Source organism: Nerophis ophidion, linkage group LG24 (assembly GCF_033978795.1).
Source record: "Nerophis ophidion isolate RoL-2023_Sa linkage group LG24, RoL_Noph_v1.0, whole genome shotgun sequence".
Classification (NCBI taxonomy): Eukaryota; Metazoa; Chordata; class Actinopteri; order Syngnathiformes; family Syngnathidae; genus Nerophis; species Nerophis ophidion.
In genome coordinates, this window is record NC_084634.1 from 24,375,772 (window position 1) to 24,388,075 (window position 12,304).

Consider the following 12,304-nt stretch of genomic DNA (forward strand, 5'->3'; position numbering starts at 1 on the left):
CGTTACAACCTAATATATCAGTAGATTTGCTACTAAAGCGCTAAAAACTACCAATATAACACCGATGACAGGGAGCAGACGCAGTCGAATTGGGAGTTGTGCAAATAAGACCGCCCAAAAAACGGCACACTGTGAAGAGACGGTCAAGAGAGCAGCTTGAAAACAGTCTGTAAAACTTTATGAATGCAAAATGCAATATAACCACCATTACATGTTATGTAGACCACAAGAAAGTGTATAAAAATGTAGAAAACCAAACATAATATCACCCCTTTATTAGGCTTTATAATCTGGTGCGCCTTGTGTATGAAAATAGACCTGAATGGACCCATTCATCGACAGTGCGCCTTTATAATTCGATGCGCCTTAAGGTCCGAAAAAGAAAGTACACAAAGTAAGGATATAATTAAAAAATATATATTCTGCTGTATTTACCAGCTTAGTTTTACAAAAATCTTCAAAAAATATGCTTATTAGCGTTGTCTCACACACAGACAGTGAGAAAGCATTGCAAAGAGATAGCATTTTCAATACATTTTCCATCCCTTGGTACTTCGGCCGTCTTGTTTGGCGGCACCAGGGTTCAGATAATCGCATTCATAACTGACCCAATGACCCAAAAGAGCAGAGCAATCGCATAAAACTTGGTTTTAGCTGAAACAATAATGACAAGTGTGATTGCACTTCTTAGAGCTTGTCGCAAAGGAATCGGTATTGTGTACATTTTTACTGATACTGGTACCAAAAAGGAAGTTCAGAAGCGGTGTCAGAACAGATACTAAAACATAGAAGCAAAACAAACTTTGTTTAAAAACAATGCATTTTTATTATTATGGATCGTGTGAAATGCAGGTTAAACTGAATTGTAATTGAAATACTTCAATAATGTAAATAAAATGCTAAAATACTGACAAAATGGAATACAATCCATCACTGTGGAGTGAATGAATGAGTTGTCAGTTCTCACTGTAAAGCGCTTTGAGTGTTGAGAGAAGCGCTAAATAAATCCAATCCAATACTACTATTATTATTACTGTCCACAACATTGTGTCATAATCATCAAACCAAAATAATTACAGAACGCAGCAAATGTCCAAGACAACAATCTCGCGTAAGCTATTTTACTGAGACCCGTGCGCAGCAAGGGTCGGATTTAACACGGCCCCCAGTCACACTTATGTCAAAATTAAGAAGTTCAAAATGCTGAGGTTTTTGAATGCAACTCGCTTGTCCTAACCGTGATTGGTACATAATGAGGACATTTTGTGTTGTTGTTGAAATATGCTTTATTAGCATCTTAAATTTTACTTTTTTAAACATTGACAGCAGGTTATCATTGCCCCCAGGATTCTACAAGTTATTACCAAAAATAGTAATGGAAAGTGCAGCAAGAGTTTGTTGCAATAAAAATGCGAGACGTAGTGAAAGTTGCAATACATTGTTGTGATTGTCTTCTGGAATTATATTAGGAAAAGTTGTTTTAAAAAGACTGAGAAAAGCATCTGACCAATGTGGCAAACAAAACTGCAAAATAGGCATTACTCAGCCACAACAAAGTACACTACTAGTGTATTATTGCAGGGAAAATACTAAAATCTATATTTCAGACTTCACATAAAGAAAAAATAAACCCCCCAAAAATATTATTTAAAGGACATTGTAAAAATAACATTTTGTATACTAACTGCACAATGACTACTCTAAAGAATATCCAAACATTAATTCCCAGTATTTTTCCTTGAAAAGAAGTAGTGTAATAAAACTGGTCAAGGGTGTACTCACTTTTGTGGGATAATGTATACTGTATGTACAAAAACTAACCCCGTTTCCATATGAGTTGGGGAATTGTGTTAGATGTAAATATAAACGGAATAAAATGATTTACAAATCATTTTCAACCCATATTCAGTTGAATATGCTACAAAGACAACATATTTGATGTTCAAACTGATAAACTTTTTTTTTTTTTTTTTTTTTTTTAATCATTAACTTTAGAATTTGATGCCAGCAACACATGACAAAGATGTTGGGAAAGGTGGCAATAAATACTGATAAAGTTTAGGAATGGAACATCCCACAGGTGTGCAGGCTAATTGGGAATAGGTGGGTGCCATGATTGGGTATAAAAACAGCTTCCCAAAAAATGCTCAGTCTTTCACAAGAAATGATGGGGTGAGGTACACCCCTTTGTCCACAACTGCGTGAGCAAATAGTCAAACAGTTTAAGAATAACGTTTCTCAAAAGTGCAATTGCAAGAAATTTAGGGATTTCAACATCTACGGTCCATAATATCATCAAAAGGTTTAGATAATCTGGAGAATTCACTCCACGTAAGCGGCATGGCCGGAAATCAACATTGAATGACCTTCGATCCCTCAGACGGCACTGTATCAAAAACCGACTTCAATCTCTAAAGGATATCATCACATGGGCTCAAAAACATTTCAGAAAATCACTGTCACTAAATACAGTTCATCGCTACATCATTAAATGCAAGTTAAAGTTCTACTATGCAAAGCGAAAGCCATTTATCAAAAACCTCCAGAAACGCCGCTGGCTTCTCTGGGCCTGAAATCCTCTAAGATGGACTGATGCAAAGTGGAAAAGTGTTCTGTGGTCTGACGAGTACACATTTCAAATTGTTTTTGGAAATATTCGACATTGTGTCATCTGGACCAAAGGGAAAGCGAACCATCCAGACTGTTATCGACGCAAAGTTCAAAAGCCAGCATCTGTGACGGTATGGGGGTGCATTAGTGCCCAGGAATGGGTAACTTACACATCTGTGAAGGCACCATTAATGCTGAAAGGTACATACAGGTTTTGGAACAACATATGCTGCCAGCTCAGCACCGTCTTTTTCATGGACGCCCCTGCTTATTTCAGCAAGACAATGCCCAGCCACATTCAGCGCGTGTTACAACAGGGTGGCTTTGTAAAAAAAGAGTGCGGGTACTTTTCTGGCCCGCCTGCAGTCCAGACCTGTCTCCCATCGAAAATGTGGGGCGCATTATGAAGCGTAAAATACGACAGCAAAGACCCCCGGACTGTTGAACGACTGAAGCTCTAAATAAAACAACAATGGGAAAGAATTCTACTTTCAAAGATTCAAAAATTTGTTTCCTTAGTTCCCAAACGTTTACTGAGTGTTGTTAAAAGAAAAGGTGATGTAACAGTGGTGAACATGCCCCTTTCCCAACTACTTTGGCACGTGTTGCAGCCATGAAATTCTAAGTTATTTATTATTTGCAATAAAAAAATATATTGTCTTTGTAGTGCATTCAATTGAAGATGGGTTGAAAAAGATTTGCAAATCATTGTATTCTGTTTTTATTTACCTCTAACAAAATTTCTCAACTTATATGGAAACGGGGTTTGTACCAAATAAAGTTTATTTAAATATGTTTTTTTATCATAAAGTGTAACTTTTGGCTTAGTTTTTTTAATACATATCTTAACCGACATAGCAGTGATTTTTGTTGGTAAATGAGTGAATGGTGAGTAATAAATGAAGTGAAGTGAAGTGAATTATATTTATATAGCGCTTTTCTCTAGTGACTCCAAGCGCTTTACATAGTGAAACCCAATATCTAAGTTACATTTAAACCAGAGCGTATAAATCTCTGTAAAAATATATATGGAAGTGAAGACGAGGGCGATGCAGGGGAACATTTGATCAGTTTGACGGTTGCGTTGCTTTTGAATGCGGCTGGGACAAAATTCGATTGGCGAAAATGTTGATGTTTGACCAAAATGTGCGAGAAAATTGTGGGAATTTGACATAGTTGTGAGGCTGCGCAAAATTTGCGGTAATTGGTGAATTGGAGTTCCCATCCGTACTTGTAGTGCACCAGTTCCCTTTGCATGCAAAAGGTGACCATCCATCCCCAGTGATTGACAGTTATTCTAGCAGCTCTAGCAAATGAATTAAAAGCTCTGGGTGGTCAACTCATTGTCCAGCACAGATCTTAAGGCATCAGGGAGTGAGGCTTTTACAATAGTATTGCACAGAAACACTCGCTGGCATCTGTTCCACTAGTTCACCAATCATTATGCCTCATTGTCATTGTGACATGCTGTTGTGTACTAATGCTGTCCACAAAAGCATTCAATGGTATTGACAAATTATCTACTACGCAAAACCAACTTTTCTGACCTATTTGTACCTGTTTTTGTGTATTTGGGATCTCCATAAATCCCGAAGATTTGAAGTCAAACCTTGGAGGCAATGCGGAGATATTTGTAAGAAAATCCTTCATACTTCTTCCAAACTAGACCTTTGGAACTTGCCGATTTTCGATGTTTTTCCCGGTTGTGACCTCAGCGGATATCTCCATATACGGTAGAGGTTTTCCTGTAGACAGCTACATAAGTCGGTCATTTTTATTTTACGTAGGAGTATTTGTAGTTCGCATGACCACATGCCCAAGGTACGGACCGAGGAACAAAAATGCTCTGTTATTGGTTGTATCGACCAATACAGGTCACTACACACACTTTCAGTCTCATCTGAAAAACTAAGAAGAGTCAGGCTCACCTTTTTGTTTTGCAGCAATGTGCCTTAAACTGGAAAGAAGTATCTCTTCACGTATGCCACCCACTTTGAACATTACTGCTTCACAAACCTGTGGTAATCTTAAAATGGATTTTCCCAAAAGCTACTTTAAACGGCGCAGTCGGTGTCTACTATTTATGGCAATGGAGGAGACAATGAAACGGTAAGTAATCACAGTAGAATAGCAATGTGTGAATGATACCTTGGCAATGTTAGCTCAATTTGTATTGCGTCTTGTAGCTTAGTCTTCTGACCACCCACCTACGGTACTATAAGGAAAGATATTCCTAAATACTACTATTACATGGGAACATTATCACCAGACCTATGTAAGCATCAATATATACATTAATGTTGCAGAAAAAAGACCATATGTTTTTTTAACCGGTTTCCAAACTCCAAAAGGGTGAATTTGGCGATTAAAACGCCTTACAATTGTTTGCTGTCGGAGCATTGACCTTTCACCCGTGACGTCACAACAGGAAGCAATCCACCATTTTCTCAAACACATTACACACACCAAGTCAAATCAGCTCTGGTATTTTCTGTTTTTTCGACTGTTTTCCATACCTTGGAGACATTATGCCTCGTCGGTGTGTTGTCGGAGGGTATAACAACAAGATCAGGGACGGATTCAAGTTGACTTAGGTGAAGTGTGCTAATCAGACATATCAATGGTCACGGCATGCTAATCGATGCTAACATGCCATTTAGGCTAGCTGTATGTACATATTGCATAATTATGCCTCATTTGTATCTATATTTACATCCAGCCTTTCCCTCCACCCACATTTAATGCCAAACAAAAACATACTAATCCACGGATTCAAGTTGCACCAGTGGTCAAAAGATGCAATCGTTGGTTAGAAGGCGATCGCCGAATTCGTCCTTGTTGCCGCCGTCTGTCGTGATATGGCTCAATAGCTTCAGTTTCTTCTTCAATTTCGTTTTCGCTATCTGCCTCCACACTCGAACCATCCGTTTCAATACATGCGTAATCTGTTGAATCGCTTAAGCCGCTGAAATCCGAATCTGAATCTGAGCTAATGTCACTATATCTTTCTGTTCTATCCGCCATGTTTGTTTCTATTGGCATCACGCAGTGACGTCACAGGAAAATGGACGGGTGGATATACCGATCGTGAAATCAGGCACTTTGAAGCTTTTTTTCGGGATATTGCGTAATGGGTAAAATTTAAGGATGAAGGGGACGGTTGCGCAGTTGGGAGAGTGGCCGTGCCAGCAACCTTAGGGTTCCTGGTTCAATCCCCACCTACTACCAACCTCGTCACGTCCATTGTGTCCCTGAGCAAGACACTTCACCCTTGCTCCTGTTGGGTCGTGTTTAGGGCCTCGCATGGCAGCCCCCGCCATCAGTGTGTGAATGTGTGTGTGAATGGGTGAATGTGGAAATAGTGTCAAAGCGCTTTGAGTACATTGGAGGTAGAAAAGCACTATACAAGTATAACCCATTTACCATTTATAAGATTATGGGGCGACCGACATAATACGAACCATTGAGATATGTTAATTTCAAGCCTTTGTTCTGAAGTTTCTTCTCTCGGTTCCTTCTTCCTTGCACATATATGGTCGGATGCTATTACAAGTCGCTGTTGCTATTTTGTTGCTCGAAAGTTGAACATACATACATACAATAAAATATTGTTCAGCATCTTGCAAGAAGCATCTTTCTTAAACCACAAATATGGCTGAAGAAGTTTCAGTCAACATAAGGGGGCGCAGTGAGGAGGCGTGTTAGCATTTTGAGCCCGTCGACATTATCATTACACATCCTCCACACAAGATAACACATAGTCTTAAAACTTTTACTTTTGTCAACCACTCAAAGCATATAATTACTTAACCCTTTGTCATCTTAATAGTGAAAGTTGAGGTTACCAAAACCCGCCCTGCTCCTCTTTTGAGTCATTCCTAACTTCTCTGGGTTGAGACCAAGTGCTGGTTTCTTTCATACCAGGCAAAATAGATTGACATGGTTAACCAGTCTTTGAAACGTGCTCTACCAATGCTTTAGTATTTTTGTGTTTTTGCAAAGCAGACAAGCGCTGCACACCTGGTTTATATCAAGGGACCGGAAGTACGATGGGATTTGTCTACAATGTAAACCGCAACTTCCTTTAGGTTTGCGTGAGATTTGACAACATAATGGACCAGTTTGGAGTGTTTCTGGTAACCACATGTAGTTTCCTTTTTTTTATTATTTGGAGAGAGTTTATGTAAATATATAATCCCAGCTCACACAGACACAATTTAGCTTTCTGTCGCACCTCCATCTTCCAGCGGCTGAGCCATTCTTCCTTTTGTCTTCTGCTGATGTAGTACGGATCTCCGGCCTGGAAAGTCACCCTGGGGACCGGTTTCCTACGCAACCTCCCCGTCTCACCCTGCACACAGAGTAACAACGACTTGATGAATTCTTCACTGACTATATACCCTTTCATAAGATATGGAGTTTATATATGGTGGAGGAATAATAAATATAGAAATGGAAGAAAAACTACTTTTCTCACCTCTTTGGGGGACTCACAACTTCTGTCGTCTGGTTCATCTACAGAGGAAAAATAACATGAAATGGGCCATTTGTTGTGATTTTAAGAACGTTTTAATAAGGATCTGAAACGGTGACATTTATTACATTAACTTTAGAATCCACATTTAAATCAAAATGCCTTCAAGGGGTGGATTCAGGAAGTTATTTGAGTTGCAGTCATGTTTCCTGTGACTCAAATGACAGGGTATCATTACATTTATGTCAGCAAATATCAGTACATTTTCAAATTAACAGCAATTTCCGTTTCAGTTAAAGTAAATTAATGTATTCCCAACAATGAATGTGCAAAGCAATTAACAGGATTATCTATTATGACCTTCGAATTACAGTGGAATCTCCAAAGGTAAATGTTGTGCAATGTGGAGTTCAAAGTAAAATATACCAAATCTGGACGTTTAGCTGTCATTACAAGTGACATTTTGTGACTTTTCTGGGATGCCATAGTAAAGGCAAAAAAAAACAAGTGATGACAACCACTGATCAGGGAAAGTAGCACACACATCTGCTTTGCACTATATTAATCACTAATAAAGTGAATTGTTTCATGTTAATCTGAAGAGACTTGACCCCCAGGCACATGTGATAATGTTCCCTCTACAGAGGAGTGGATAGTTATGTTTAAGTGTACAGCGATTATTCCATTTTTACACTTCCATATATTACAGTTAAGAATGTTAAAAAGTGCTAATGAATGAAGTTGACGCCTTTCCACAATTCTGTGTTTACTATCCCAGCGTCACACATCATCTAAAGTAGCTTGGAATCTGGTTTTATTTCATTTTATCATACAGCGGTAAGATTAAAGTCCACCAGTAATTAATGTCAGAAGTTGCAGCTGTGCGAGAGAACGTTGGTAAACTTCACTTCCTGAAGCCTGAGATGACAGCTCAGGCTTTTGGCTTGTTGGCGAGCACTCTCGACTCTCAATCCGCAGACATTGGTTCGGTCCCCGGGCAGTGTTAAAGCAAGTGGATCCAGGTAGGCCACTTCGGTGCCATGACCCGTATTAAAGTAAGTTTTTGGGAAGACAGTCTAACGATGCCAGCTGGTGCATATTTGAGAGACTATGCTGGTAAACCTCACTCTTGTCCCTAACGCCTTAAAGGCCTACTGAAACCCACTACTACCGACCACGCAATCTGATAGTTTATATACCAATGATGAAATCTTAACATTGCAACACATGCCAATACGGCCGGTTTAGTTTACTAAATTACAATTTTAAATTTCCCGTGGAGTTTCCTGCTGAAAACGTAGCGGAATGATGACGCGTGTTTGTGACGTTATTGGTTGGAGGGGACATTTTAGCCCAGCACCACTTATGGCTAAAAGTCGTCTCTTTACATTGCGCAATTAGACAGTATTTTGGACATCTGTGTTGCTGAATCTTTTGCAATTTGTTCAATTAATAATGGAGACGTCAAACAAGAATGCTGTTGGTGGAAAGCGGTGGATTGCAGCTGCCTTTGTTTGTTGTGAAGCTTTAACACAGAGCAGTCAAGCGAACATGTTTCTCTACGTCAACCAGCAAGTTTTTGGATGGGAAAATTGTGATATTAAGTCGGCTCTAACCGGAGACTTGAGTGGATTACGCTATCTCATCCTGCAGCTCAAAAGGCAGCTGTGATCTTGGCTTCTCTCAGAGACACTGGCGGTCACCTCAGCCATCCAACTTTCAGGTATGACTTTATAATCTCACTAAAATACTATTAACACATTAAGCAGATAAGGGATATTCCAGAATTATTCTAGTAAGTGTGTCTAATTACATCTGAAACGCTCCCACTGCCGCCGTCAGGAGCCGTCGCCTTTTCTTTTTTTTCTTTTTTCAGTGCTTCACTCTAACTTTCCTTATCCACGAATCTTTCATCCTCGCTCAAATTAATGGGGAAATCGTCGCTTTCTCGGTCCGAATTACTCTTACTGCTGGTGGCTCACAATATAAACAATGTGAGGATGTGAGGAGCCCTCACACCGGTGACGTCAAGTGCACATTGTCTGCTACTTCCGGTACAGGCAAGGCTTTTTTATTAGCGACCAAAAGTTGCGAACTTTATCGTAGACGTTCTCTACTAATTCCTTTCAGGAAAAATATTCATTTAATTTCAGTAGGCCTTTAAGACATCAAGCTGACAGCTCGGGCTTTTGGATAGTTGACGAGCAGCCTCGACTCTCAATCTGCAGACGCAGTGGCAAAACAGGGCGGATCCAGGGCAGGTTAAACACCCACATTGGCATATTTCAACCAAGTTAGACAACTCAATGTTATTCCAACCTACTAACATTTGTGAATTATCCATCCATCCATCCATTTTCTACCGCTTGTCCCTTTTGGGGTTCCGGGGGGTCGCTGGTGCCTATCTCAGTTGCATTCAGGCGGTAGGCAGGGTACACCCTGGACAAGTCGTCACCTCATCGTAGCATTTGTGAATTATTTTAAGTCTATTTAGTTCTATTGTGCAACGTGGCAGTTGTCATTAGAAATGATCAGGAAGAGGAATCACATCATACAAAAAAACGTTGTACACATTAGAGCTTTAACACTGCTTCAACTCCAGCCTTAAAACCCATTTATAGACTCTAGCGTTTACTGTAGATTGATCCTTTTTAGACCAGCTGTTTTGCACATGATGGACTGGGCTCCCATGTTATCTATTAATGTAACAATTCAATAATTATACCCACTCAACATGTTTTGCAGCCAATAGCTCTGGAAGGGGGGTTCCTACACATATGGTACTGCACTTTCTCAAGGTTTCTTCTTTTAAGTTTTTCCTTGGCTAGATGTTGGTATAGATCAGGGGATATTTTTGTGAATATGTAAAGACCTTTGAGACTCTTGTTATTAGGGGCTATACAAAAACATTTTGATTGATTGATTGATAACACTAGAGTAGTCAAACAAACCGGACATTGATGTAAGCATTGCCCAAATTGCAGAGTGTGAGTGCGCTTTCACTGACTACTACAATAAAGACACAACATACTGACTCAGTACACGTATGTGGCAATGTTGAAAAGTTAATCAAAACACTACTCCCTTAGTCCCCCCCCCCAATGGATTGTGTTCAACTTTGAAGGTTCCAGTGTCTATCTACACTAGAGTTGTCTAAACTTTTTGATTGGGCTTAAAAAATTTGGCCGGGGGCCAAAAGCGGACTGTATGCAAAGTAACATATACATGTATATATATATATATATATATATATATATATATATATATATATATATATATATATATATATATATATATACCGTACTTCCTTGAATTGCCGCCGGGGCGCTAATTAATTTAAAACCTCTTCTCACTCCTGCGCTTACCAAAGGCGTGCGGTAAAAGTAAGCATGCGTTAATTATTTTAAAACCTCTTCTCACTCTGGCACTTACCGAAGGTATGTAGCAAAAATTTGAGTGTGATGTAAGCTTGGACCTTAAATCCTACTGAATAGCTCTTAATCTTCTTCCCTTTATGCGATTCAAAATTACCGGTATTGAAATCAGCCTCCTCCATTTTGAAAATGATGACAGGGGAAGTGTCACTTGTGACGTCACGAATTTGACCAGGCGGTAATACTAAGCATGCGCTAATTATTTTTGGAAGCGAGTTCGACCCAACAGTAATTCAAGGCAGGCGCATACTATATGCCCTGCGGCAATTCAAGGAAATACGGTATATATGTGTATATACATATATACACACACACACATAGATATATATAGATATATATATATATATATATATATATATATACATATATATATATACATATATATATATATATATATACCGGTCTCAAGGTATATATATATATATATATATATATACATATATATATATATATATGTATATATATATATATATACATATATATATATATATATATATAAATATATACACACACACATGTGTATATATATATATATATATATATATATATATATATATATATATATATATATATATGTATATATATATGTATATATATATATGTGTGTGTGCCCTATAGACATGTATGAGTACATACTTTTATAATATAATTAATAATATAATTAATAAAAATGCATAAATATTATAATTAGTTATTAAGAGTATGTTAACATTTTACTTCTACCTTTTTTACTTCCATGACATCCTACTTAAGGTTTAATTAACCAGAAATATCAAGCAGCTAAAATGTGGCAAACATGGATGAAAGAGTGTTTTGCATTTTTCCCATTATCCCTTGTAATGGATTTAAATGGGTGTCATTTTGATTTTTTTGTGTTAGTTGGTTTTTTCTAATATCCACAAAGTTTGATGAGCAGGTTGTGTTATGTGTGACAATTTTTTTTTAGCTTTTGTACTGTTTTTTTTGTGTCTGCTGCTTGACTATGGAAGGTTGTTTGTAACATGTAAATGATGTACTTCAGTCACTACAAAGTATACTTAATGGCAGTTACTTTTGTTGGCCATCAGATGGCAAATAAATTGCAGCAACAAGGACCACTGGATATTGATATAACATATGGATGTGTTGCTCCCGGTAATATTGATTATTGAACTCATTCGGTCTCACGGGCCAAATTGAAGCCTTTGGAAACCTCTGATTTACACAGTATGATTTTGCACTAAAAAACTATACCCGTGTTCTTCTCGTTTTGCTCTAATTTCCGACGACCACGTTTCTTGCAAGGGGAAGGGAGTGGCTGCAGATCCTCAAACAGTGTCGGCGGGGCACAGGTATCAGAGGCTGCCATCTCCTGGGAAACAGATGGAGGAATCTAAGTGAGAAATGTGCTGCTGGTCAAGACAAAGCAAAACACATCCTACCTCTACATAGATATATGCATATAGTACAGCCATAGAAATATTCACACACTTAGTCTGTTCTACAGTATTTACAAAGCAGAAGGACACATGGATAGCAGCGTGTGTCTGCTTGTAATCAATGTAATAAATGCCTGCACTTCCATTAACACAACACATTAGTGAGATAGGAAAACAACTAAGCTGGAAACAACAATTTGCAACCTACAGTATGATTTATAATGGACTCAAATTCTCAGAAATAAACACATTTGTCAGTGTTATCCATTTGCACCAGCATTAATTATTCAAACGGTATCTCTGTGAGCTTTCCCAACTACCTGTGTGTGGAAGGGAGTTGGTAATAGAAATATTGTTAGTGTGACAAA

At 38.4% G+C, this 12,304-nt stretch overlaps 1 protein-coding gene across 8 annotated transcripts in view; it reads right to left on the minus strand.

Annotated features, from left to right (window-relative positions):
• The window catches only part of LOC133542392 (DNA (cytosine-5)-methyltransferase 3A-like), a 97,121-nt gene that overhangs the window by 40,049 nt on the left and 44,768 nt on the right, over positions 1-12,304 (minus strand). For 6 of the 8 annotated variants that reach the window (XM_061886455.1, XM_061886454.1, XM_061886452.1 and 3 more), the window contains 3 exons: positions 11,752-11,869; positions 7,088-7,125; positions 6,845-6,961 (listed from right to left, as the gene is read on the minus strand). The exons of the other annotated variants lie outside the window; for them this stretch is intronic. In XM_061886455.1, coding sequence (XP_061742439.1) covers positions 6,845-6,961; positions 7,088-7,125; positions 11,752-11,869 — 273 coding nt within the window. The remainder of the gene's footprint in view (positions 1-6,844; positions 6,962-7,087; positions 7,126-11,751; positions 11,870-12,304) is intronic. 8 annotated transcript variants of the gene reach the window in all.